The sequence below is a fragment of the Acomys minous genome (genome assembly GCF_964271855.1).
Source record: "Acomys minous genome assembly, chromosome: 4".
Lineage (NCBI taxonomy): Eukaryota > Metazoa > Chordata > Mammalia > Rodentia > Muridae > Acomys > Acomys minous.
The window spans coordinates 59,761,623-59,789,335 of NC_140486.1; the positions used below are offsets into that span (position 1 = coordinate 59,761,623).

The 27,713-nt window shown below is 44.7% G+C and overlaps 1 protein-coding gene across 7 annotated transcripts in view; it reads right to left on the bottom strand.

Annotated features, from left to right (window-relative positions):
• FHOD3 (formin homology 2 domain containing 3) overlaps positions 1-27,713 on the bottom strand; it is a 412,148-nt gene that overhangs the window by 143,720 nt on the left and 240,715 nt on the right. For all 7 annotated transcript variants that reach the window (XM_084780621.1, XM_084780620.1, XM_084780626.1 and 4 more), the window contains one exon: positions 15,952-16,046. In XM_084780621.1, the coding sequence (XP_084636747.1) occupies positions 15,952-16,046 (95 nt within the window). The remainder of the gene's footprint in view (positions 1-15,951; positions 16,047-27,713) is intronic.

Below are 27,713 nucleotides of genomic sequence, written 5' to 3' on the forward strand. Positions count from 1 at the left end.
GTTCTCTCCTCCTCCTCTTCCTCCTCCTCCTCCTCCTCCTCCTCCTCCTCCTTTTTTTCCCCCTCCTCCTCCCTCTCTCTTCTCTCACTCCTCTCTTTCTTCTCCCCCTCCCCCCAACCCCCTACCCTGCCTGTGTGCTTTCTCTCTTTGGCCTCTCTGTCTGCATGGCAACTTCCCTGACCCTGATCATTGGGATAGGCCAAACAGGCCCAGGAGCTACCCCCCAATAAACTTGCCTTTATACTTTAATTTGGCTTGAATCTGTCTGCCACTGCCAGTCTGTTCCTGACCTGGCCCCCATGTGACAGGCCCTGCTCGGGGCAGTTAGTGGTGTCACTTGTACTTTTCTCACACTGCTCCAGAATCCATGTGAGGCAGAGCTTTCCTCAAGACAGGCCTATCTCCATCTCCACCCAGGGCCATCACTATAGCCTACAAGGAGTACATTGTGTGACCCTGACACACACTCAGCGGCTTCTCCCCAGCTCTCCCCTGCCACCCCCAGACCAGCACTACAGGCCTGACCCTTCCCTTAGGCAGGCTGAGAAATCTCACTTGTGGAAAACACTTTTATGAGAAGGAGCCCCTTTGCCAGTTATCAGACTACAGAGCCTTTTTCTCTTCACACCCTGCTCGTGACCGAGCTAGCTTCAGAGGCACCTCCTGTATCCACAGGAACAGGAGCCAGGACCCCCACAGACCCCAAAATCCACGAATGCTGGAATGGCAGAAAACTGTGTAGTATTTACACATATACAATCGTTCTCTCCACAGCTCAGTACTAGAAGTCACCTCTAGATTGGTTTTAGCACCACTGAGTACAAGTGCTGAACGAACAGCCATTTCATGGTATTGCTCAGGGAATAATGATAAGAAAAAGCATTTTTCACACTCAGTAAAGACACAATTTAAAGCAGATTTTTTTTTTTTTTTTGGTCATGATTTGTGGGCTTTTCCACAAGGATCCTACAGACAGAGCAAGCGAGCACACATTTGGCTGCTGTGTCTAAGAACACCAAGCCACACCTACATGATTCCTCTGACACAGGAGAAGCCACCGAGGCAGTGCTACATGTGAGGGTGGTGTATCTCCCGCTTCCTGCACATGAGATCGGCATGGTCACCGTCCCAAGCCAAGCTAAGCCAGGCAGAGGTCAAGAAGCCGCCAGGCCTCCCTTTCCTTTGTGCACTCACCACACAGGGAGCTGAATACTTTGGAGGGCTCCAACTCCCCTAATTCTATGTCCCCCCCCCTCCCTGTCTAGGAAGAGGCCAGATTCCACAGTATTTTCTCAACAAGTACAAGGGGTTTGGGGGGTGGTGGTGGCAGTTTAGAAGAATGAACTGTGCTTTGTATGCTGAAAGCTGGAGAAATGTCTTAAAGTAAATACAAAGCCAGCAAGTCCAGGCTGGCCGCTTCCTCGGGCGGTAGAATATCATTTTGTGGTTGCTGGGAAGAAACCTGGCGGCTGCCCAGTGTACTCCCACGAGGCTGGTTCCAGCAGGGCCCGCTTTGCCAGTCCAGCAGAGTCCTTCTGAACCTCTATGTGGTCATGGGCCTTAACTTTCATGGTCCCTGGCACCCAGAATCTCTAAGCCACCCTTTTGATGGAGAGCCCTCTTTCCTAGGGAAGTCTTTCTTTTCATGTCTTCCTCCCCTGTGCTGGAAAGTGTCTGTTTGGAGTTCTTTGGGCACCATAATTGCATCTTTAAAAAAATCCCCAAACATGATTTCTATGTTTAGGAGTTGTGTGACTTTAGCTTCCATTGAGTTTATGTTTAGTGCTTTCGGAAGCTTTACTATGCCAACGAATAGCGAGCACATTAGACAATTAAAGCACTTTAGAGGCAAGAGCATTGGAACATTAATTTGGGGCAAATTCCTGATAGTAATTGAAAGCATGCCCAAACTCATCCTCAGATGCAGCCCGGGCTTCTACTCAGAAATTCCACATTAGCAGTATTATGAAGACCTGAAAGTAAGGAGGGGACACTACTTCAAAACAATTCTGTGCCAGCCTTCTATACGTATCCAATAGTTACTCTATTTGATACTGTTCTGTTTGGAGAATGTAGCCACAGCCCTCTAAAGAGTGACACAGCCAGCACAAGGACCACAGATCCTCCCCCTCCAAGTCCAACAGATTGCCTTGCCCAAAGCCCTTAAAATCCTATGCTTGCTACTGAGCAGGGGTGGGGTGGAATGGGAGACTAGCTCAGTGCTTTCACAGCATGCACAAGGCCCTTGGTTTGATACCCAAATTCACAAAACCCAATAGTAGCATCTTAGACATATTTTCATAGGAACTGCTAGTAAGAGTCCCAGCCCCATAGGTGCGTGGGTTTATTTCTGGGTCTTCGATTCGATTCCATTGATGCACCTGTCTGCTTCTATGCCAGTACCATGCCCTTTTTATTATTGTTGCTCTGTAGTACAGCTTGAGACCAGGGATAGAGACACCGCCAGAAGATCTCTTATTGTACAGGATTGTCTTAGCTATTTAGGGGTGTTGTTTTTCCAATTGAAGTTGAGGATTGCTCTTTCAAGGTCTGTAAAGGATTGTGTTGGAATTTCGATGAGGATTGCATTGAATCTGTAGATTGCTTTTGGTAGGATGGTCATTTTCACTATGTTAATCCTACTGATCCATGAGCATGGGAGATCTTTCCATCTCCTGATATCTTCTTCAACTTCTTTCTTCAGAGACTTGAAGTTTTTTTTTTTTCATATATGTCTTTCACTTGCTTGGTTAGGGTTACACTAAGATACTTTATGCTTTTTTGTGGCTACTGTGAAGAGTGCTGTTTCCCTAATTTCTTTCTCAGCCTATTTGTCTTTTATATAAAGGTGGGCTACTGATTTTTAAAAATTGATTTTGTATCTGGTCACTTTGCTGAAGGTATTTGTCAGCTTCAGTAGGAGGAGATCCAAGCAGATGCCGAGACACACAGCCAAATTCTGGGGTGGCTCACTGGGAGTCTTATGGAAGAGATAGGGAATAGAGAAACCTGGAGGGGTCAGGAACTCCTCAAGAGACTAATAAAGCCAAAAAAATCTGGGTGGAGGACTGGGGTGCTGCAGAGACTGATGCACCACTAAAGGACCATGTATGGGGTAGATGTAGACCCTCCCCTGCTCAGATGTAGTAGATAGGCAGCACAGTCTCCTTGTGAGTCCCATAATATGGGGAGTAGGGACTACTTATGACATGGACTCTGGCCCTCACCCGTTGATTACATCCATCTGGCGAGGCAGCAGTGCCAGGCCACAGCAGAAGAGGATACAGGCAGTTCAGATGAGACTTGATAGGCTGAGGTCAGATGGTAGGGGAGGAGGGCTCCACTTTCTGAGGACTAGGGGATGGGGAGGAGGGGGTATGAGGGAGGGAGGGTGCGACCAGGAGGCAACAAAGGAGGAGGCTACAATTGGGATATAAAGGGAACAATATTTTTTTTAAAAGGAGTCCCAGCCTCCTGGGAAGAGGCAGAGCAGACTTAAGGTGGCTTTAGGAAGGAGCATCCCAAAGAGGGGAGCAGAGAGTTATCTGCAAGGATGCCAAGGCACACAGCACTGCTTAGCTCAGCAACCTACAGCTTCTGAGACGCATCTTACCCTCAGAGTATCATTCTCACCTCAAATGTCCGACTTCCAGCTTGGAGACCGAAGCCCCTTCCTATCCTGCGCGCACATCTGCGGTCAGAAGAGGGCATCAGATCCCAAGGGACTATAGTTATATATGCTTGTGAGGCGCCATGTGGGCACTGAAAACTGAACTCAGGACCTCTGACAAAAGAGCCAATGCTCTTAACCACTGAGCCATCTTTTCCTGCCCCCACCCTTTCCTACCCTAATACGAACAGTTTCAGTACAATGTGTTAAGCACCCAGCAACTTATCTAGACCAGATAGAAAACTCAGGATGTTCTCATGACACATTGACACCATGGGATGGTCCAGCAGTCATGACGCAGACAGGCAAGTGACATGGCTGCAAGGGTGAGCAGCCGCGACACAAACCCAAACAGGCTGAGGAGGAAGGGCACCCCACAGCCCACCAAGCCACAAGCCTTTGCTTTTGCTTTCAACAGTGTCGGGAGCCCCTTTGGATGCTCAGCACCCTTGGAGGCTCTGAGGGTGTTAATACAGCTCTGGCCACACTTCAAGGACATGGCCCACTGGCTGCTGAGAGAGAACCCATACCTACCCCTGCCCACACGGACAGCATCACTCACGTGACCCGACACTGAGTGCATTCAGAGGGCAACTTTAGCATGGTGGTGACAGTCAGGGAAGCTCAGAGTGGGGTCCAGCTAGCTGATTCCCATTGTCCTTACTGAGGAGAGCTGTGGAATGGCTGGAGGGCCCCTGTTCACATCATCATCACCACTGGAAGGAGGACTCCAGGCTCCAGGTTCTGCCTTTGGCCTTTGTTACATACACGTTATTTACACACTAAGAAATACAAGTACCCTGTTTGAACTTTGTCCACTATAACAGAGAAAAATATGAGGGCCTTTTATTGTTGTTTCTTTATAGATAGGGTCTCGTGTATCTTGCACTGGCCTCAAATTCTCTATAGAGGTAAAGACCAATGTTGAAACTCCAAACCTCCTTCCTCGACCCGCTGGGATCATAGGTACACCCACCACATTTGGATATTTTATAATATTTTTTATTTTTTGACATTGCAATATAGTTAACATTTTTCCCTCTTCCTTTTCCTCCTCCAATCTCTGCCACGTGGCCCCCTCCTTGCTGTTTCTCAAATTCATGACCTTTTACTTTCATTGTTGTTACATGGTTGCACATTTCTTTTTTTATTATTAATTACTTAATTTGTTTACTTTATATCCTGATGGGGACTTCCCACCCTCCTCTCCTCCCAGTCCTCCCTCACACCTCCCCTCCCTTCCCTCTATGCTCACTCTCTTTCCTCTCAGAGAAGAGGAGACCTCCCATGGATATCAACCCACCTTGACTTACCAAGTAGGACTGAGAGTTGTACATTTCTAACCTATGAATTCAACCTTCTCCATCCATATAATGGTGTGTGAGTGTGTGTGTGTGTGTGTGTGAGAGAGAGAGAGAGAGAGAGAGAGAGAGAGAGAGAGAGAGAGAGAGAGAGAGAGAGAGAGATTTCAGGGCTGAACACTTGGTATTGGCTTACCAACTGGGGGTTCTTCCCTGGGGAAAACTATCTTTCTTTTTTTTTCTTTTGTTCCTTCTTTCCTGCCTTCCTTCCTTTTCTTCCTTCCTGACTTCCTTCCTTCCTTCCTTCCTTTCATCCTTTCTTTTTGGGCTTTTAAGACAGGGTTTTTCCTGTCCTGGAACTCACTCTGTAGACCAAGCTGTCCTCGAACTTATAGAGATCCTAGTCTGCCTACTTTCCACAGTCTTTAGTAACCTGCAGTTCCTAAAGGTTGAGGCCTCATGGGATTTTTCCCTTCCATGTTAACAAGTCTTTGAGTGTTCAGGTCTTGCTTAGGCAACCGTGTACCAGGGGAACAGGGAGTTTGCTTTCAGATTTTGTCTCCTAAAAAGTGTCAGAGAAACTACATCTGTAAACTCACACTGAGTTTTGGGTGGTACTGGGGCTCGAACTCAGAGCTCCACAGGTATGCCAGGTACCAAGCAAGCACTCTACCAACGGAGCTACATTCCCAGGCCTAGAAAATAATGTTAATGGCGCTTTATATTATTCCAAAACATATATCTAAGCAGGAATCTGTGATGGTCCATTTGTATGAGGAGTGCAGAGGCAAGGAAACATGTAGCCACCACACTTCATGAACATTTAACACATTTGCAACACGGCTGAACTGAGCTCTACTGCACTGCACCTATTAGTTAGGACTCCATGTTCCTAGTCAGGACAAAATATAGGCTGGAAAGCCTTTGTCAAAACCAAAGTGCCCTTAAATAGGCAAAGACAGAGGCTCCATATCCCACACACACTCATGATTCCAAAGCTCTTCCCCTAGAGGTTTGAGGTGGGTTATCAGGATATGCCCAGCACTGTGTGCTTCACTGGGGTTTGCTTTTCCTGGTTAACCTGAAGGGGGTGTCTAGGTTTTAGATAGAACGCACCTACCAGAAGCCTAGGGGAGGAGTACAAGGCAGTTTCCTTCATTCTTTTCATTTATTCATTCATTCATTCATTCAGTTTTTTTAAGACAGGGTTTCTCTGTGTAGCCTTGGTTGCCCTGGAATTCTCTTTATAGCCCAGGCTAGCCTCGAACTCACAGAGATCCACCCGCCTCTGCCTCTGCCTCCTAAGTGCTGGGATTAAAGGTGCGCACCAGGCCCAGCTACAAGGCAGTTTCTTAAGACTTTTTACACTGGAGCTTCATGTGCCTTGCACTGGACTTAAGGAGACAGAAGAAATACAGTGAACAGGTCAAATATGCTGCTCCTTAAGTACAAATTCAAGATTCCAAAAGCCTGCAGTTTGACAGCTCTTCTCTTAAAAGCTCAACAACCATTAAAAAGAAAACAAGTCCCTGACCTTAGGACTTAAAGTTACAAGGGCTAGAAAAACACGTGACTTTGTTTCATTTCCCACTAAAGTAGCACAGATATGTGCTATATAGACAGATGACGATCTTTTAAACTAGAAACTGTAAGACAGCCTGATCTATAAAGCTTTACCCCATTGTTTATACATTTATCTATTCTAAAACAGACCAGGTATCAGAATAAATCAAACCAGACATGTTGGCTCACACATGTTAATACGAGCAGTAGAGGGTGAGGCAAGGGGATATTTGCTACTTTTGAGGCCAGCTTGGGTTATAAAGTCAGTTCTAGATCAGCCTGGTCTTCAGACAGAGACCTTGTCTCCCATTCCACAAAAAGTTTTAGTCCTTTAATTATTCATCTTTAAGACTCCTATTTAACACTGTATTCTAATGCCACATATGCAAGTTGGCATTTTTCTAAGAAAGCAGCTCAAATAATTATCGAATGGTTCAACAAAAATCTTAGGCTCCCAAATCTCCCCCTCCTCAACCTCTAATAGACCAGCTGCAACATGGCATGGGTACTTATCACAAACAAATCGCTGGGCCAAAACACCATGCCTCAAGTACAGAACTCTGGGCCTTGGGCCACAAGAATTTGTAGAATTCACATCAGCCAGGACAGGAAGTCCCCTGCACCAAGACCCTTTTCCTATGGCCTCAGAGAGTGATGCTTACCATGCAACGTACAGAAAGGAAACCAACTCTGTGAACAGTGACACCCAGGGGGGAGCTGGGAAACCCCTGAGGTACTAATCAGCGAGTAATACATTTTATATAGTATAAAACAGAGCAAGCTATCCAAAGATGATGAAGATAAAACCAAATCAAAATAGTTGCAAATTGTTATGATTGATTTAGCTGGAGTTTACCTGGAGCTTTATTTGTGCAAACAGCAGAAAAATATCCACTTTGTTAAATTTTCCAGAGGCTAGTCAGTGTCATTACAGAGAGCCATCTGAGGGCCTGAGAGATGGCTCAGCTTGTTAAGGTGCTTACTACCCAACATGGTGTGACCCGTGGTACCCACTTGATTGAAGGAAAGAACTGGAATGTGTAAATTGTCCTCTGTCCTACACATGTGCATGTGATGTGCACATACTCACACATTCACACACATGCACACAAAATAGGTAAAATTTGAAAAGGGTCAATTAATAAAACAACATCAGTTCCCTCCTTTACTGTTGAGAAAGAGATACCAAAGCTTTGCATGAACACGCCAGCTGTGGGGCATCTTGTTACTGCCTGCAGAATGCAATATTGGTTGAAAGAAAACAAGCTTGGGTGTTTTTACAAGAAGCAGCATGCCCAGTTTTGGGTATAAACCCCCAAATTCTAGGAGGCTAAAAGAACTTGTTACATGGCCAATTTCTAAATGAAACCAAAGGAAACAAGTCAACGTGATTCTTGTCCTTAGCTAGTAAAAAAAGCTCCTATCTTTCCTATTGGCTCAAACATAAGCTTTGTGGAAATATGATAGATAATATTTCCCAAGCAAAAGAACTTTCTTCTGCAAACAACTAGACCTGGAAGCATGCCAGTAGACAGCAGGTAAACCTGGCACGGTGAATGTGCTGCCAGGAGAGCTTGATTGCCAGGAGTCTCCATGAGGTGAGTGCGTAAGGGTGCCAGGCAGACAGAGACAAAGCCCCAGGGGAAGGGAGCTAACAGCATTGACAAAGGGAGCTGGACCCTCCAGATTACCTCCTGGGGTGACTCCCAGAACTCCCTGCCTCTGCTTTCTTTAGGACCCTCCACCATCCTAGAAGATGGAAGTACTTTTCACTGGAGGAAGGACAGGCTGGCTACTTGAAGTTTTCCATCCTTCCAGATGCGTTCCCAGGTTTGAAGCTGGTGTTCCGACTCTTTCTCTAGTTGCTGGAACATGGCTGCTTTCTCCAGCCATAGGAGCAGAAGCATCAAAGTTCCATCCCTGCTTTCATTCCTTGCTTTCACGGGGAGAAATCACTTGAGGACGATGGAGAAGCAAGGCTAGTTTATAGAGAAACTTCTTGAGAGTGGAGGGAACCTAAATACGCTTCCTGAAGCCATGCGTGGACTGCTTCTCACATTAGGGCCTCTACTGGCCTCGTCCGCTGGTCTCTCAAGCTGATGGCTTCCAAAAGCAAGGGCTTGTGAAACCTGATTTTAAACTCATTCTTCTTTCCCACTGACACAGGTTTCAGACTGAAGCAGCTAAAAGAATCAAATATGTTACAGGACTGGAGGAGGGGCTCAGGTAGCAAAATACTTGCCATGCAGGCTTGAGGACCTGAGTTCAATCCCCAAACCTATGAAATAAAAGGGGGAGCTGTAGCTTGCTTGCCTCCTAGTATTGAGGAGACAAGAGGACCCCTGGGTTCCCACTGACCAGCTAGTCTAGCCCTACTTGGTGAGAGATCCTGTCTGAAAAATATACAGACTGAACAGTGTTTAAGGTATGGAATCAGAGGTTGACCTCTGGCTTCCAAACACCAGCACGTACATGTATACACGCATGCACACACACACACACACACACACACACACACACACACACACACACTTGCATGCACTAGAATTAGTTCTCTGAGTGTGCACAGGCAGTGGAGCCAGCGCTAAGTTCTCCATGGGACACTGGCTGTTAACCACAATCTCATAGTGCCAACAGCACATGAATACACCAGGATAGCACAAGGAGTTTTAGAAATCCTACCTCCCTCATGGAATGCTGATAAATATGAAGTTCAAATGCAGCATCACTCACTGAATAGGTTTTGATGATATTAAAATACCTTTAAGTATAGTATACAATTAGAAGCCACTTGATTGACAACATGAGAGACATGAAATGAACTCCAATGAATCAGAGCTCAGTCATGCAAAAAACTATTAAACGGGCATCAAATAATATTTTAAATAACATGGTGACACAGAAAATGTTTAGAATATGTTTATGGCTTATCATATAAGAAAAAAATAATAGAAAGAAAGGTTCCAAAATGAGTCATCATTATTAACTTTGGAAACATTTCTGGATGGTATTTTTGTTTGTTTTTACTTTTAAATTTTTCTACAGTTTTATACAAAGAACATTTTACTCTTATAATCACTGAAATGCTTCAAATGTTAGTTATTTTAATAATATCAAGATGTCAAAAACACCCATAACTTGTGTTTTTTCTTTAATCTATTGTCATTAACTTCATTATGAAAAATAATATAAGCCCAAATTCTATTAATGAAACATCTATTAATTCAAGTCCTTTGGAAGTAAAGAACAAAACCAAACCAAACCACAAGATCCAAATCCAGTACTGATATAAGACAACGGGTACAGTTCAAGGAACTGACTTATGTTCTGAGAATTTATTTGGCAAGGCCATTCAGAAGTCAATGGCTGACCAGATTTCATGGTGCTAAATATGTTTACAGTGTGCTTTAAGACATAAAATGTATAATTGGATATTTTCCTACTTAGCTGCATAGTGTTATTATTCTGAAATTGGCAATAAGAAAATATCCAAACCGAGAGCTGGGGCAATGGCTCAGCAGGCAAAATGTTTGTCACATAAGCATGAGGCCTGGAGTCTGTAGCCTCACACCTATGTGAAGGCTGAGTGGGTGGAATGGTCCATCTGTAATCCCAGGTTACAGGAGGCAGATACCAAGCATCCCCGAGGAAAGCTGCTAGGCAGATTGTAAGTTCTGGGTTCAAGTGGGAGATTGCTTCAACAATACAAGGTGGAAAACAATCAAGGGAAGCACCCCAAATTATCCTCTTACCCCACGTTCTTGCATGCCTACACATACATGTGCACACCCATGTGAACACGAATACATACAAATATATGCAAAAAAGAAAAATCCACATTATCATTATGCTTGTCACTGATAATGAGCCTGTCATGGGGGCCAGAAGAAACCAGGTGGCTTGAAATGCAGAGGAGGGGGCGACAATTTTCTCTGCAAAGAGGAAAAGATGTCTGCAATGGCCCAGCTAAAGACATAGGGGAGGAAAGTGGAATCACCTTACCAGGCAGCAGGAAATGGTCACATGTGATGGTTTTCATGAGTTCTTGAAAGACAAATGTAGGCTACCACCACAGAATGCAAGCCCTAGAAACTACAGGTGCTAAGACCAACTGTAGGCTACTCTCTAGGAAACGGTCTTGCTCTCCTAGGGCAAGTCAGAGGCAGGGCTAGGGACAGCAGAAGTCTCCCACAGGATAAACAAAATTAGACAGAACAGGACCTACCAGAAAGGCAATGAGAACATATGGACTCTAAAGACGCCATCCTCCTGCTTTCTGAACTCACCACCAGTCTCTGACAAAATGCCCCAGGAAACTTTTGGATGGATGCTTCAAGAAAAGAGAAGAAAACACCACACCCAGCAGCCTCTACGAGCACATCTCTACATGAGGATGTTGAGTGGGCTTCTGGGAAAAAGAGTTATTGACAAGTGATACAGAAGACAGGGCCAGGATCAGCGCTCAGGCAACCCACGTGAAGGATGTGTTGGGCCCCAAAGCCCTAGCTCATGTGATGAGATACAGTATATCCTAATTTCCCCCTTGGGAAGGCATTAGAACAACAAAGGGGAGTGGTTTTGTGGTCAGCTAGGCAGCTCCCCACTCACTTCACAGTGCCCCTAAAACACCTCCGACTAATCAGTGTTGTCACGCGGTCTGGTTGGTCCACACTCTCTCTCTCTCCCCCTCGGCATTCTTGTCTATAATAAAGATGCATAGCTTACTAGATTTATGTTATATGAAACTGGCACTAACAGTTGAGATGATAAATGGCCAAGACAGAATTCACAATTATCTTGAGGCCAGAGCTGTGGTCCGATCAATGGGGAAAATTGCAATGCCTTGCATTTAGATGCACAACCATCAGTCACGGACTTGCAGAAGGAAGAACTGGCAGGCATGATGGATGAGAAAAAGCCAGAGAGGTTTAATGGACTGCCAGGCCAGTTTCAGACAGCACCCGCGGCTGGTGCTAAAGGGCCCTCTAAAGAAGAGATGAAATTTGTGGAAGAAAATGTCATATTCTAGCAGGGCTGCTGAAGAATTTCTACCAGTTGCAAGGAGAAGTCAGTGGCCAGCAGAATGAGGAACTCGTTATCTGGTCCCTCTGGTCCTTGATGTCTAGAGCAAAAGATACACTGTAGCTTGGACAGACTTACAGGAGAGCCATCTTTACACTTTTCATTTTTAAATGTGGATGCGCACCCATATTCATGTGTATATGACTACATCCGGAGTCAAGAGGACAACCCACGTGTCACCATTCAGGAGCTATGCACCTTCATTTTTATTTTTTTCATTTATGTTGAAATAGGGTCTTAAATTTGGCCAAGAAGTCTAGGGTGGCTGTCCAGTGAGCCTAAAGGAATTATAAACACACAGCACCCACACTCAACATGTTCTTTTTTTTTTTTTTTTTTTTTTAATGTGGGCCGTAGAAAGCAACCTCAGGTCCTTGTGCTTACACATAAGTTTACATAAGCTCTTTAGTGACTACATACATGTATGCGTATATATGTGTGTGTATATGTATATCCTCAGTCCCGGATACCTACCTTTAAATGCTCAGAGAACCTGCACGGGGAATTCAGAGTGGCAGACAAACAGTACAGTCAGTGTTTGCCTCCCCTGTAAGAATGGCGTCCCACCAACCCCAGTGTCCCACAAGGATTGAGCCACGTGAAAAGAATCCTTCCTCTCTGCTCCTAGAATTATCAGGAACGTGACTCCTGATGTCAGAACCATCTTTACCACACATGACTCAGCGTTTGCCACAGCTAGGATTCTATAACTGTATGTAACTAAGAACATTCTTCACGTCTCAGCCTACATGGAAGTCACGGGAGTGATCACACATCAGTGACACCATCTTAATGACAATGAGACCAAAAGGCTACTTGGTCTCATCTCCTCAACAACTAGCCCTGTGGCCTGACACAGGGAGCACCGGGCACCTGGGAGTCACCTCCTTGGCTCTCCTTTCCAAACTTAGCATCACCTTCTATGCTCCTGCCAGAGGCAGTCTCATACTCCAAGATGTGACTCACTTTTTATTCCTGCTTCAATTTTTCTAAATCCAGAAATCTGGGCCTTGGGGGCTACTCCTCAAGATATCTTCACATTGCTCCCTCCATCATTTTGGCTGCAATCCTTTCCCAGGCCGCATGACTTCATAGTAACTGTCCCCATTTTCCCCTCCTCTATCCCCATGTCCGACATGCCATACAACCCGACTTGTGTTCATCCTACTGTCCTAATGAGGTTCCATGGGGATAACATGAATATGAATGTGTGTGAGTGTGAGAAGGCCACGTGGCCAGGGCTCTTTTCACCCCTCTCTAAATTAGTAAGGAACATGTTATATAAGAGCAGGACAGCAGGACATCTTCACACAGATGCAAAAGAAATCCTCTGCTGTCTGATCAGCAGCCTGGCACACAGCTGGAAGAATGAGATTTGGCGGGGCTGGCATAGAGAGCAGGGAGAGCAAAGGTAGACAGGAATACAGAAAGGGCGGTTTCCATGGCAACATCAAGAGCATCCCTGATGAGGTGATGAGAGTCTCCCTCGGGGCCAGAATGGAAGACAGAGAAGGTTTTCTATATGAAGGTGATAGAAACCATAGAAACAGAACCATCTTACCTCAATTAATTAGAATTGCCTGTGCATGAAGAGGAAAACTAAACACCCTTAATAAGACATTAGTAGGGACACCCACCTCTTCCTGCTCACTGAGGAGTTTAGAGATGGCTCATGTAAATAGAAAGACTTTATTGAAAACATTATGTGATTTCTCTTTTAAAAGTCATTATTTGGCTGCAAATGCATCATTTTCTTCTCTGGAGTTTCAAGTAACTACAAATGTGCATTGCATAATGACCCTCTGGCAGCAGCAAAGTCACATCGTGTTGCCTTTCACGGGAGAAAAGTCAAGCAGTATGAAAACAGAACAACAGGATTTTTTTTTCTAGCCAGCATTTCCTTTATCAACATTGTGCCTGTATAAGGCAAAGCCAGCAGGCTGTCCAGGCAAACCTTTCAGGTTTAAGAGCCATGAATCTGTCAACATAATAGGCTAGAACATCGCTTCCCTCTCCTTCACCCGAGCCGGGAAAACCTATGGCGGCTGTATTGTTTAGTACCGTGTGCAAAGGATAGAACTGAGACTTCATTTTCCAAACCTAAGGGTCCTGGTTGAGGCACCTATTCTTCTGCTAGCTCCTTCACTACCCAGATGAAAGAGAGTGACAGGGTGTTAGCGGGTTTTGCAGAGAAAAGGACATCCTGGGAGAACTGCTAAAAACAAAAACAAAACAAACAAACAAAACCACTTGCCGATGGCTGCTGTTTTTCTGCATTCAGCTGCTAACCTAGAACTGAGTAAGGTGATTCAAGATCTTGTCTGACGTCACAGTGAATGGGACACATGGGACACAAGCTTCAGGTGTCCCCTTTGTAGTAGGACAAAGGGCACCAAGGCACAAGCTCACTACACTCTATTTGCCTAGGCCCACAATGCCTAGAAGTCAGCAAACACTGCAGATTGGCTCTTGGGGAAAATGAAAGGTAGAGACAAAATCCACAGGTTCTAATGAAGCCAGTGGGTGGGGAAGGGACAACTGGTCAACCCTGAGGAGAGTCCACAGAGCAAGCAATGGTTCTGAGGGCCACCCAGGGAAAGCATAGTTCCTCTACTGATTTCTTTCAAGTCTCTGCTTTTTGTTCTTCTCTGTGTTATTTTAAAATGCTGTACAGAATTTCTCTTGTTCTTCTTTTCAGATCGTTTACCCTGCAGAGTGACTGCAAAGAAAACAATCAACAGAGGCTGCGGTAACACCTCAGGCCAATGGCTATGAGATGAATTTGCTACTTCTTGTTTGTCCCTTTCTTTTGGGGGTTTTGAGCTAGGATCTCACACTATAGTCTAGGTTGGCCTTGAACCTGCAGTAATCCTCTGTTTCACCCTCCCAGGCACTGGAATTTTAGATATGAGCAACCATGTCTCTTTATCCTATCCTCCACTGTTTCTAGTTCTTTCTAACCCTTCTACTTCTCTGGGACTTCCCATGACTGTTGCTATTCCAAAATAGCTGAGATGAGGTGAAGTGTTTTGATTTTTGTATCTTTGTATTTTTTAATTTCTTTGGTTTTTTGTTTGTTTGTTTGTTTGTTTTAAGAACAGAACAGAACTGTATTCCGTATAAGTTGACAGTCAGGGACACATGCAAGATCTTCATAACAGAAGCCAGAGAGGGTCAGTCCCTCTACCTCCAAGATGACAACTGGCTGCTGAAGACACCAGAAGAGACATATGTCATGTCCTGACATAAGAGACAATCAAAGGAGAACAAGCCTACTCTCTCAGGCCATTGCTAGAGCAGCAACAATCTATTATCAAGGAAAGCCCTCATGGCCTGAGCTCGTAACAAAAGGTGCACCTTCTCCATAGTGCTGTATGAGCTCCTAGCACATGGGTTCAGGGGATACACTCAGACCATAGCACATCCCCCCCATCCTCCTGTGTTCATCCATGCTTTTTCCTGCCCCCATGCCACCATATCATTCTTGTCAGGACTACAACAGAGCAAAAAAGATTTCTTAATCCAGATGTAATATATATTTAAGGTCTCTTTTTATTTAAAAAAAATCTCCCCCATCTCTCTAGATTTAAGGTCAAAGACATTAGTCAGAGAGCTACGGAGTGACCAGTTTCCAGATAGACATGCTGGCCTGGGAGGCCTCCAAACAAATGCAAGGAAGACAGAAAACACCACCACAGGAGACCAGATACAAATCTCTCTCTCTAGCATAGCTAAGTCAACCTCATAGACCCAGCATTCCACTCCATTTCCAAGGCCACTTACCCTAGCTTCAAAACAGAGTGACTTCCATTTTCCATAGAAAATAAAGCCAAAAAGATATGGGAAAAAATGTTCAGTTGCCCAGGGAAAAATAGTTTTTCTACTATGAAATGAGAGACAGTTTTCCTCATCTCAACCCTGAGAAAGGAAACCGAAGGGCCAGTAATGGCACTGAGCTCCCTTGTCTGGTGTCTATGACCTTACATGTCAGCAGCATCTTACCAGCTGAAGTCACAAAATACAAGGGATACATAGGTACTTTAGCTATGTTTTCATTAAACATTAGAAACCTAAACTGCCAAAGGCATTTGATTACAGCTTAAGAGAAAAAAAAAACATTAAAACTTTATAAGCTATTGGTGATTAAAATGAGATTGAAAATCTACAAAGGATTAATCATCATTTATACCAAGACAGGACTTGAACAAAGCTGAACAGGATTGCTCTTTGCAAAAACATTTCAAAGCGGGGGGGGGGGGGGGTGTTAACAAAAAGGCAATGATTTGCAAACTCAACAAGATGTTCCAGAAAGAAAATAACAAGACTTTGTCTTACCTTAGACCCAACAAGAGTGTAAAGCCACTGGATGGTCTCACCGTGGTTGATGACGCCATTCATCCCGTCCACATACAACATAATCTGTCCCAGGGCTGCAGACAGGGAAGAGAAACAAGGCAATGTTAGGGGTTTATGTACATGTGACGTCTTTGAGATTTTCATCACGTTAAGGCAACAGGCTATTGGGAAGGGCACCAAATCTGAATAAGTGTGAAGTTTTGAAACTGGGTGAGTCTTGTTTCAGAACTAAAAGCCATGGGGGCTATTCCTGGCATCTGGAGGATATAACCATGACACTTGAAATCAGTAATTACTGGGTATGGGCATCTTGATGCATAAATGCATGCTTCCCTATTCTGATGTATATGTTGTCCAAGGCAGGGCAAAGCTGTACAGGAGAAGGCATCTGGAACTAAGAGAGAACACACAAAGTTTCCAAAACCAACCAGCGGCCCAAGCTGCGGTCAGTAAGCCCCAGGTCTTGTAGACCCATCCCGAGTGAATGCAACTTTATTCTTTTAGAGAAATGACAACACTGCATTTAAGTGTTGCCTTGAATTTTCTTAAATTTAAAGGTTTTATGATGGGAAATGTCAGACTTGGAAAAAAAATCATCCACTGTCTAAGTGTAGTAGCGCAGACGTCTGATCAAAGCTACTCTGGAAGCTATGGTAGGCGGATCCCACGTTCAAGGCCAGTGTGTCCAACTTAGTGTGACGGAGTCTCAAAATTTTACAAATGCCAAGAGAGCTGATAGAATGTTTATCAAGTGTGCACATACAGAATGCTTACCTAGGCTGCACATACATGGTCCTAGGAAACCCTAAAAAATAACCTCTCCCATTCCAAATCTTAAAATCATAGTTTAAGAAAATATAATCAGTCTCCTAGTATCATTTCCTAAGAAGAAAGTGTAATGTGTTAACATTAAAATAATTTTGACTGAAGACACTGCACAAACAGGTGACGAATATCCAAATTAAACAGGTTTCCTTAAGTCACACCTACCATCACCTTTGCCCTTAAGCCGTCAACATGGCATGGAAGTTTTTAATCAACTTCACTTTTACTGATAACACAGAACATATCATTTCACAAACTGGAAACTACAGAAATGTAAACAAAAATGATCCCTAATCCCATAATTTAAGGATAATCATTTTAATGGACTAACAGACTTTCTTTAAAACAAAGTTTGCCTATAAATTTTAGGAAATAATCTCTATGAAATAGCACTGATGGAAGAAAGCACAGCACAAAATAGGATGTGCTCAGGGATGTGGGTGGACAAATGTATGATATCAAAAAACCTTATCATTACCCACCAAACAAACACAAACATTCGAAGGAAAGCTGAATATCAATACATAAAGCTGAAGGAAGAGGAGGAAGAGGAGAGGAGGAGCAGGGGAGGAAGAGGAGGAAGAGAGGAGGAGGAAGAGAGGAGGAGGAGGAAGAGAGGAAGAGGAGGAGGAAGAGGAAAAGCAACAACAGTAGCAGCAATAGTAGCAGTAATATCTTGGGTGCATATACTCAGAACAATGAACATTACATAATAGGTTCATATTCTAGTTAGTATGCAAACACTGGAGATATTCTTATTAAAAGCAGCATTTAAAACCTTTTCATTTATTGATGTGTGGATGTGTAGGTGCACATGTACCATGGCAGACATGTGGAAGTCAGGGGGAAAAGCTCAAGAATTGGCTCTCCTCATCAACTGTGTGCATTCTAGAGGCTGAACCCAGGCCATCAAACTTGGCAGCAGGTGTTTTTACCTGATGAGCCATCTCAGTAGCCCCAGGAATATTTTCAACATGATACTCACACAATCATTTCATACTGCTATATAATTTTAGGCAAATTTAATAAGACATGAAAACCAATAAAAGGTAAAATGTTTGTATAATATTGTTACTTTGTATAATGTATAATACTGTTACTTTGCCATATTATACTACAAATGTATAACATTTAGAACAAAGGATAAAATTATAACAGCACAAAACAGAAGCAAATTAAACCACTAGGGAAGTAACATTATCCCTTCAATCAGCAAGAGTGCTTTTAAAGTCGGCATCAAATACTAAGCAGGCTAAAAAGTGACTTCACACATAACTGATGATAGAGTAGCTTGGGAGAAACCCTTTTGTAAGGCTCTGTGCTGCAAATGTTTTTAAAGTTGAGGTTCAACCTTACTGGGATAGACTCTAGGGGCTGGACTGTTTATTTATATGATGGGCCCATACAGCCTCTATTGTCCTCCTTGACAAGTGTTGAGACTGTCCCCTAATTGCTACTCCTACCAAGTGGTGGAGGCTGTCTCCACAGTTGGGATGGCTAGCCTTCTGGTGCCTGCGTTAAAAGACTTGGTCCTCCAAGGGGCGTCTGTTCAAGCTGCTGCACCAACCAAAGACAATACATGCAGTAAATATTGAATCCCTACTCAGATCTAGCCAAGGGACAGGACATTATCCACAGTTGTGTGGAGAGTGGGGACTGACTCTGACATGAACTCTGGTGCCCCATATTTGACCACTTCCTCTTGGTGGGGAGGCCTGTTGGCACTCAGAGAAAGAATAGGAAGGCTACCAAGATGAGACTTGATAGGCTGTGACCATATGGTGAGGGAGGAGGTCCCCTTCTGTCATAGACCTAGAGGAGGGGAAAAGAGTGAAAGAGGGAGGGAGGGAGGAACAGGAGGAGACAGGCAAGGGGATAAAAATTGAGATGTAATCTGAGTAAATTAATTAAAAAAAAAAGAAAAAAGACTCAGTCCTTTATAAATGTGATTTGGAGAAGTTGTCTTAACAAGAAGCTTCTATATTTAACACACACACACACACACACACACACACACACACACACAAACAAACAAACAAAATATGGAAACAAAGATGTCCTCCCAAAGTACCGTTTCGTAAAACCTAACACCCACCACAACCCAGAACACACAGTAAGCCAAAACTACATCATACCCTAAAAAATGTCTGTGGAAAGTAGTAAAAGGCAAGCATAAAAGTTTAAGCCTCACTTAATTCAACAAGACAGTTCAATCCGCACTTATCAAAGATGAGTCTGTTATGAGCGGGGCGTGGCTCACCAGGAGGAGCCTCACATAGGTCTAAGCTCTGTGGCACTGCAGAAAGGGAGGAAAGGGTCCACACAGAAAGCATTAAGACTGAGTGCGCATTCTCCTCTTTCTACATTTTCCCACAGTACACATCATGTTACTTCTGTAATAGAAAAGCTGACAATAAAAGTCAAAAACAAGGCAAGTGAAGTATGTGATGGTTTTTGTGGTTTATGAACTTTTTATTAGTCCATTACTTCCTCCCTCAGAAAGGCCAGTGCCCACTCCTGCAAAGCTTTGAGAATAAGAATTCATCATATTTAGCTCCCTGTCGTTCCCCTTGCTCCCTTTCTCTCAAGACAATCTTGCCAGCTACCTAGAGCTAGGGACTGATGCCACAGCCCTTTTCCAGCCTTAGGTCCCTCTTAGCCTGTCTGCTAAGTCACCCTAAAGGCACAAGGGATGCTACCTGAGCCCTGGCGCTTTCTTCCTGCAACGCCCACTCTAGACACAAGATGGCACTAGAGAGACTCGACCCAACAGATACTGCAAAAGGAATTGACAGCAAAGCCCCACCAAGCAGAAGGTGGGCCTGAGAATAAAACCACACAAGGAAAAAGTAGGTGTTGTGTTAACACACCTGTGTCTGGGTCACAGGAGCCATGAAACTTGTTGATTTGCATTTTCAAGTACACAACAGGTAGAATATGGTAGTGATGAACGCCCTGGTCCCAAAAAGAGGTGCCCTTGGGAACTTTCCTTGTTTGGACACAGAGGAAACTTACTAATTTGTGTGTGCTTCCTTGTATCTAAAAATATGAAACGGTAGCAACAAGATATCGGTTTTGCAGGAGCACTGGTAGCGAGCGAGTCAGAATGGTTCCTGCATCAATTATACTCGGGCCCAAAGTCCACTGTGAACCTCGAAGGCCGAGAGCCGTTTCGGCTCCTCAACTGTCTCAGATGCGGGGCTCCGGGTTCCAGGGCAACTCCTGCCCCACCCAGAGGCGCTAAGGCTTCCTTTTAAAACAACTTTTACGTTTTACTTTTTATATTTAGCTATATGGTCCATTTTGAGATAAATTTATACAAAGTTCTATTTCATCATTTAACTGTCCACTTGATTTAAAGCCATTTGTTAAAGAGACTTTCTTTTTTTAAAAATTCAATGCTTTTGCAAATTAGCCAAAACCCATAACCCATGTTTGAGTGCATCGATTTCTGCCCGTTGATCTATTTCCCAACATCACATTATCTCAGTTACAGCTTCCTGCTGAATCTTTATTATTTGTGCACCCTGATTCCTCCTGTATCACCTTTTCCCTAAATATCACTGAAGTGCCTGTGTTCCCACCTGTAATTCCAGCCCAGGGAAGGGCAAACTGGCTAGCGAGACTCGTCATACAGGCGAGCTCTGGGTGGAGTTGAGCAATCTTGCCTCAGTGAATGAAGAGCAGTCAGTCTAGGAAGATCCTGGACATCAACCTCTGGGCCCCACCCCCAAGCACACAGGCAAGCATGCATACACACAAGCAGATAACACACACACACACACACACACACACATACATACACACACACAAGCATGCATACACACAGGCAGATAACACACACACACACACACACACACACACACACACACACACACACACACACGGAAAAGGAAAAAAGGCCAAAAATGTGGAACGTTATAGCTTACGGATACATTTTGAGAGAACACCTTTAGCACGCGAGGCTTCTAATTCATAAATCCACTAAGTTAATTAATGTGGGTCGCCTCTGATTGCACCCATCTGGGCTGAGTTTTCAGCCATAGATCTGGCATATGTCTTACAGTTTTATGGTTTTGTTTCCTAAATTTATAAGCAGTTCCCGTTCCTCTGGAGCTATTGTAGACAGCTTTTTTGTTTTCAATTTTTCCATTCCCCGTTGCTTATTAGTAATAGGAACATCAGCTTCCGCGCGCTGTTCTCAAACCCTACAACTTTGTTCAATGTGTTCATTCTGGGAAGCTTTGGTTTTTCGTTTTGTTTCTGTAGATTTACTTCCATTGCCTACACGAGCAATAATGCAACCTGTGAAAACACAAACAAAACAAAACACTTTCCTCCTTACCAAATTGTACTTGGGCCTTCCTTCCTAAGCTAGCTAAGATTTGCCTTTCTAGTCAGCAGGCATGGAGAAAGTGGAAGCCGTGCCCTGCTCCCAGGATTAAGAGGAAGTACATTTAGACCTTTACCATTAATTAGAGTGGTAGAAGCAAGCTGTTGGGAATTTCTAGAGAGAATCATATGAGGCCTTGTGGTCGTAAACAGATGAGGTGTACGAGGTGTCTTTCAGCATTACCTGACAGGTATGCAGACTGCTGCTACGGTGGCTCATGCTGCCTAAATCTCAGGCATCAAATGAGCCTTGCATCCCATTTGGTCATGGTGCATTATTCATGTTGCTTATTGCTGGGTTTGACTTGCTAACATCTTATTAAAGAGTTTAGCATCTTTGCTCAGGATACATATTGGTCTGTACCATCCTGTCTGTCTGCTTTTTACATCATGGGGACTCTGGCTTCACAGCATGAGTCGGGAAGTGTTTCTCTGACTTTTTTTTTTTCTGGACAAGATTTTATAACATCGGTTTTGTTTTGTCTTAAGATGTTTAGTAGAACTCGCCAGGAAGCCATCTGGGGCTAGAGATTCTTTTTTCTGAAGTTCACTGCAAGCTATTTTCTTTAGAAAGTATCATTAGCAACAGTTCTGACGCACCAGCTTATCTACATCTGGGCTCATGGGTTGTGGTCGGTACAGAATGGGTCTATTTTTCTAAGCTGTCATTTTTGAAGCTAGGAGTTATTAGTAAACCTTTGCTGCTTGCCTAGTAACCAAAGGCCTTATCAGCTGCTGTTTTCTCCCACATCTGTATTATTCTTGATCAATTTTATCTTTCTTTTAAAATAACCACCTTTTTGTCCTTTTTTTTTCATTTTTCAATTTCTATACTTTTCCCATTATTATTTCCTTCTTCTACCTTTCAGATTATTTTTATTCTTTGTTTTTAAAAAAAACTTAGCAGGGTTCAATGACACACTCCAGTAATTCCAGCACTCAGGGAGGCAGAGGCAGGCAGATCTCTGTGAGTTTGAGGCCAGCCTGGTCTACAAAGCGAGTCTAGGGCAGCCAAGGCTACACAGAGAAACTCTGTCTTGAAAAAAAGCCAAACAAACACCTCCCCCTGGAAAAAAAAAAAAGAGCCTTGAGTGTTTACACGGTTTTCTTCGTTTCTAACATAAGCCTGTGGTATTGTAATTTTCCCTCCAAGTATCACATCCCACAAATTTGAATACAGTGTCTTTTCATTTGGTACAAACTATTTTCTAATTTCCTTTGAGAATTTCTCTTTGACATGTGGGTCATTCTGCAGTGTGTTAACTCCAAGCATTTGGACATATTCCTATTATCTTTCTGTTCCTGATTTAGTTTAATTCCATTACAACCAGAAAACACATCATCTGATTCCAATTCTTTAACATTTGTTATGGTTTGTTTCATGACTCGGGATATGGCCTATCCCGTGACTGTTTTGCCTCTATGTGAAAATGCATATATTCTACTATAGCTGGGTAGAAGGCTCTGGAAACGTCTATTGGGGTAGCTGGCCTTTGCTACACAGATCCTATCAGATCTGAGGACCATCAAGAGGGAAAAGTAAAGTCTCCAAATGAAATGGGAGTTTTCTATTTCTTATTTGATTCTTTCTTCTTGGGCAGCATACATGTTGAAGGCCTGGCTGTCTGGCAGAGCGAGCCCTTGTGCCATGGTGGTATCGTCTTCACCACCCTGGCTGTCTGGCAGAGCGAGCTCTTGTGCAGTGGCAGTATCGTCTTCACCACTCTCTGCTCTCAACTTGACTTTCTTGTAATGATGTCACCACTTTTTTGTTTTCCTTTGATTAGTATTTGTACTTTTTTGTCTATAGCTCTTTGCTCTTGAACTACATATACTATGATAAGTTTCTTGTAACACTGAGTTGAGTCTTTTGTTTTCTTATTCTGATAGGCCTTGCTTATGATCGATTTAACAAGGCTAATCACACAGCACACAATCATTGGTGTGTTTGAATTTAGTCTGTCTGCTAATAAGAATATCTGCTAAGTTCCTAATTCCATTTATTATATGCTTCATCACTCTTTCAATTTATTTCTTTGCATAGGCTTTGTATTTTTCTATTTACCTTCTACCCAAAATACTTTTATAAAGCTATTTTTAAGCCTTTCACAAACCCAGTGTCTGCATTACCTTGGCACTGGGATCTGCTGATTTTTCCTTTCCCAACAAGATCAAACTTTCCAAGCTTATTTCAAGACAAGTAACATTGGCATAGACCCTGGATAATTTGAAAATTATGTCAAGAAATGTTGGCTTTTGTCTAAATATCACAGAAAACACTGCAGTTTTCTTTAAGCATGCAGCTTACCTGACTCAGTTTGAGCTCTGCATTCTGACCTTCCTTTTGTAGGCTGTGGCCAGAAAACCAGAACAGCCTTTCAGGTCTTTGCTGTGCATTTGGACTGGCCCTGCAAGAAGACCCCATGGTGGCCAGAACGGGACCTGGGTTTTTTGTTTGTTTGTTTGTTTGTTTGTTGTTGTTGTTGTTTGTTTGTTTTTTGGTTTGTTTTGGTTTGTTTGTTTTGGCTCTCTAAGTCTGGTCCTGTGTGAGGAACATATAACGCCCAGTGGGGGCCTGGACTCTGTTTAACCTTGTTTTGATTTCTAAGTCTCTGATGCAACCTCTAGGACATGCATTCACTCAAAGACAGTTTGTAGTGAGCCCATGATTCACATAAATCCAACACACATGCATGTGTATATGGGCATAGCACCAGTATTTCATTGATATCTTTAGGGCTCTCTGTCTGTCTGTCTGTCTGTCTATCTGTCTGTCTGTCTGTCTGTCTGTCTGTCTGTCTGTCTCTCTCTCTCTCTCTCTCTCTCTCTCTCTCTCTCTCTCTCTCTCTCTCTCTCTCTCTCTCTCTCTCTCTCACACACACACACACACACACACACACACACACACACACACCCCTTCTCCAGCATCTCTTTGATAGCTTTAGGTCGTCTGAGGCTCCCCTTCTGGTTTTCCAGCCAGGGGGCTGAGCATATTTAACCTTCTCTGCCACTTGTCATTTGCCATAGTTTCCACCCCAGACTTCACCAGTCCCATCCTCTTGTGACCGCTGCCTCTCCTGAACAGACAAGCAGGCATCCTCGGGCTCCTGCTTTTTCCCAAGTGTCCTCACAGCTAATCTCACTTAGGGGACAGTGGGATGGCAGCGGAGAAGTAAGAATAGAGGCATGTGAGTGTTTGATGAGCACACCACCTGTCTGATGCCACGGCACAGTCTGGACTTCTCCCCCCATTTGCTACTACCATTTATTCTTGAACTTTCAAATATTTGCTCCATGTCTCTTCCCTCAGCTTAGTACTTTCCTTCTTCAGCCGAGAGATGGGTTGTGTGTGTTTCTGCCACCTCACCCGTGACACTCTGGGTTTCTGTTCTGCATTTAGAGGCAGCGTCCCAGTAGCACTGTGGACGGGGTGGGGGGACAGAAGTGAACCCTCCACTGGGGTCCACTGAAGCTTGCCACATTGTCCAAGCCCATGACTTGCCACCGTTCCTCTCTTCTTTTTCTTCCTTTTCCTCTTTATCTCCCCTCCCCTCTTCTTTTCCTCTCTGAAGCTTGAGACCCTTTCTTCTCAGGTAAAAGTAAGCTTGGCCCAGACCACAGGTCCCTCCTTAGGGTTTTGCTGGAAGAAGCATCGATAGGCTTGAACTGTCCTCCATTTTTTCTGTATACACCCCTCACCCTGCCCCTTCCCGGGGTCCTCTGGGGCCCTGTTACAGCATGCAGCCCTCACCCATGGGGGCTCCAGCTGGAGCCCACTCTGTACTTGTTATTTCAGACAGTGCTAATGAGTTGTGAAATCAATATTGTGAGTCTGAATCACAACTTATCTTTAGTAAGTAAGATGGTGGGAAATGGAGTGCCTTGCACTTAGGGAGGTCAGGGCCGTTCTTGCTTTTGTTGTATTTTATATAATACTTTCATCCTGCAGGTCCTCAATCAATACGGCTTGGAGTTGACTGCACCAGACCCAATCTCCTTTCCTTCCCTCCACCTCTCAGGAGTCCCCTGGGTCCCTCCTCAACACTTCCCCTACTAGTCCTGAAGTCACCTTTTCTTCCTTCCACCATTGCTATGGAAGTCAGGGGTGTCCAAACTCTAGGCGCTGCTACAGATATGACCATTTGCAAAACTCACTGCATAATTGAGTTACATACATACATACATACACACACACACACACACACAGAGAGAGAGAGAGAGAGAGAGAGAGAGAAAGAGAGAGAGTTTGAGGCTTTAAGTACATTTCTGATTTTATGTTGGCCCACACTCATGACCATCCCAGGGTACATGTGACTCAGAGGCCATGTGTTGAACACACTTCCTCTGAAAGGAACTGCAGGGCTCAGCTAGTCTCCTAACTCTGGCCTATCACCCTCTTCCCACTACACACCAGATGCTGTGGTAAGCATGCTGCTGACAAGGTTCCATCTCCTTATGGCCTACACAGCCTCGTGCCTCACAACCGTGCCGGTCTTCCTTGCCCCTTGATCAGACCTTCTGGATTCTGATCTCTGCGCCTTGACCTGGCATCTCAGCATTCCACCTCCAAACCTGCTAATATCCAGCTAGGTACGTGTGTCTTATGCTTCTGTTACGCACTTAGAAAATGCATATCCGCTCAACAAACCGGAGACTGGTCTGATTTTTACTTATTTTCCTTTGTGTATGTGTACACTCACAGGCATGCACAGACACTCTCGTGTACACATAGAGGCCAGCAGGAGATGTCAAGGCATCTGCGATCATGTTCCACCTGATTTTATGAGACAGAGCCTTTCCCTGGGCCTTGATCTCATCAAGTAGGCTGGACCAGCTGCCAGTCTAGACATCCCTAACATGCCCCTGCTTCTGTCTGCCCAACACTCAAAATTATAGGCACACACTGGGTTTTTACATAACTTCTGGAGGGATTGAACTTGAGTCCTTATGCTATTTGCAGCAAGCATTCTATCCACTGAGCCATTTCCCCAGGACTTAGTATCATCTTTAATTTTATAAGTCAGTTGCAATGGCGGGTATCAAAACAAGGTCTTAGCCCATGTTAGCAAGCACTCTACCACTGAGCTGAGCTATGCTCTAATTCCCAGTTCTTTCTTTTAAAAAAATAATAATAATGTCTTACACACTGGGCACACTGAAGAATACGATCCAGAGTTAGCTGTTTGCCTGCTTGTTCATGCTCCTGACTTTAGCCAAAGATACCAAAAGTGCCATGGCCCAGCGAGGAGGAAATCCCTTCTTGGCAGAGGCACCCAGTTTTCTCCACAAAGAGCTCTTACATACTGCTGCCCCAGGTTATTTTAAATCAAGCCTTCCTCCGCATTTTCACTTTTCTGAAAAAAATAAAGACGTTTTACTTTTGTGTCTATGTGTGTATCTGCGCATATATAAATGCAGGTGCTTCTGGAATCCAGAAGGGGGCATTGGACTCCCTGGAGACTGAGGGAAGAGGCATTGGACTCCCTAGAGAGAGACTGAGGTTGGAGTCCTTGGAGACTGAGGGAGGAGGCACTGGACTCCCTAGAGACTGAGGGAGGAGGCACTGGACTCTCTGGAGACTGAGGGAGGAGGCACTGGACTCTCTGGAGACTGAGGGAGGAGGCACTGGACTCCCTGGAGACTGAGGGAGGAGGCATTGGACTCCCTGGAGACTGAGGGAGGAGGCATTGGACTCCCTGGAGACTGAGGGAGGAGGCACTGGACTCCCTGGAGACTGAGGGAGGAGGCACTGGACTCTCTGGAGACTGAGGGAGGAGGCACTGGACTCCCTGGAGACTGAGGGAGGAGGCATTGGACTCCCTGGAGACTGAGGGAGGAGGCATTGGACTCCCTAGAGAGAGACTGAGGGAGGAGGTGTTGGACTCCTTGGAGACTGAGGGAGGAGGCACTGGACTCCCTGGAGACTGAGGGAAGAGGCATTGGACTCCCTAGAGAGAGACTGAGGGAGGAGGTGTTGGACTCCTTGGAGACTGAGGGAGGAGGCACTGGACTCCCTGGAGACTGAGGGAGGAGGCACTGGACTCCCTGGAGACTGAGGGAGGAGGCATTGGACTCCCTGGAGACTGAGGGAGGAGGCATTGGACTCCCTAGAGAGAGACTGAGGGAGGAGGTGTTGGACTCCTTGGAGACTGAGGGAGGAGGCACTGGACTCCCTGGAGACTGAGGGAGGAGGCATTGGACTCCCTAGAGAGAGACTGAGGGAGGAGGTGTTGGACTCCTTGGAGACTGAGGGAGGAGGCACTGGACTCTCTGGAGACTGAGGGAGGAGGCACTGGACTCCCTGGAGACTGAGGGAGGAGGCACTGGACTCCCTGGAGACTGAGGGAAGAGGCATTGGACTCCCTAGAGAGAGACTGAGGGAGGAGGTGTTGGACTCCTTGGAGACTGAGGGAGGAGGCACTGGACTCTCTGGAGACTGAGGGAGGAGGCACTGGACTCCCTGGAGACTGAGGGAGGAGGCATTGGACTCCCTGGAGACTGAGGGAGGAGGCATTGGACTCCCT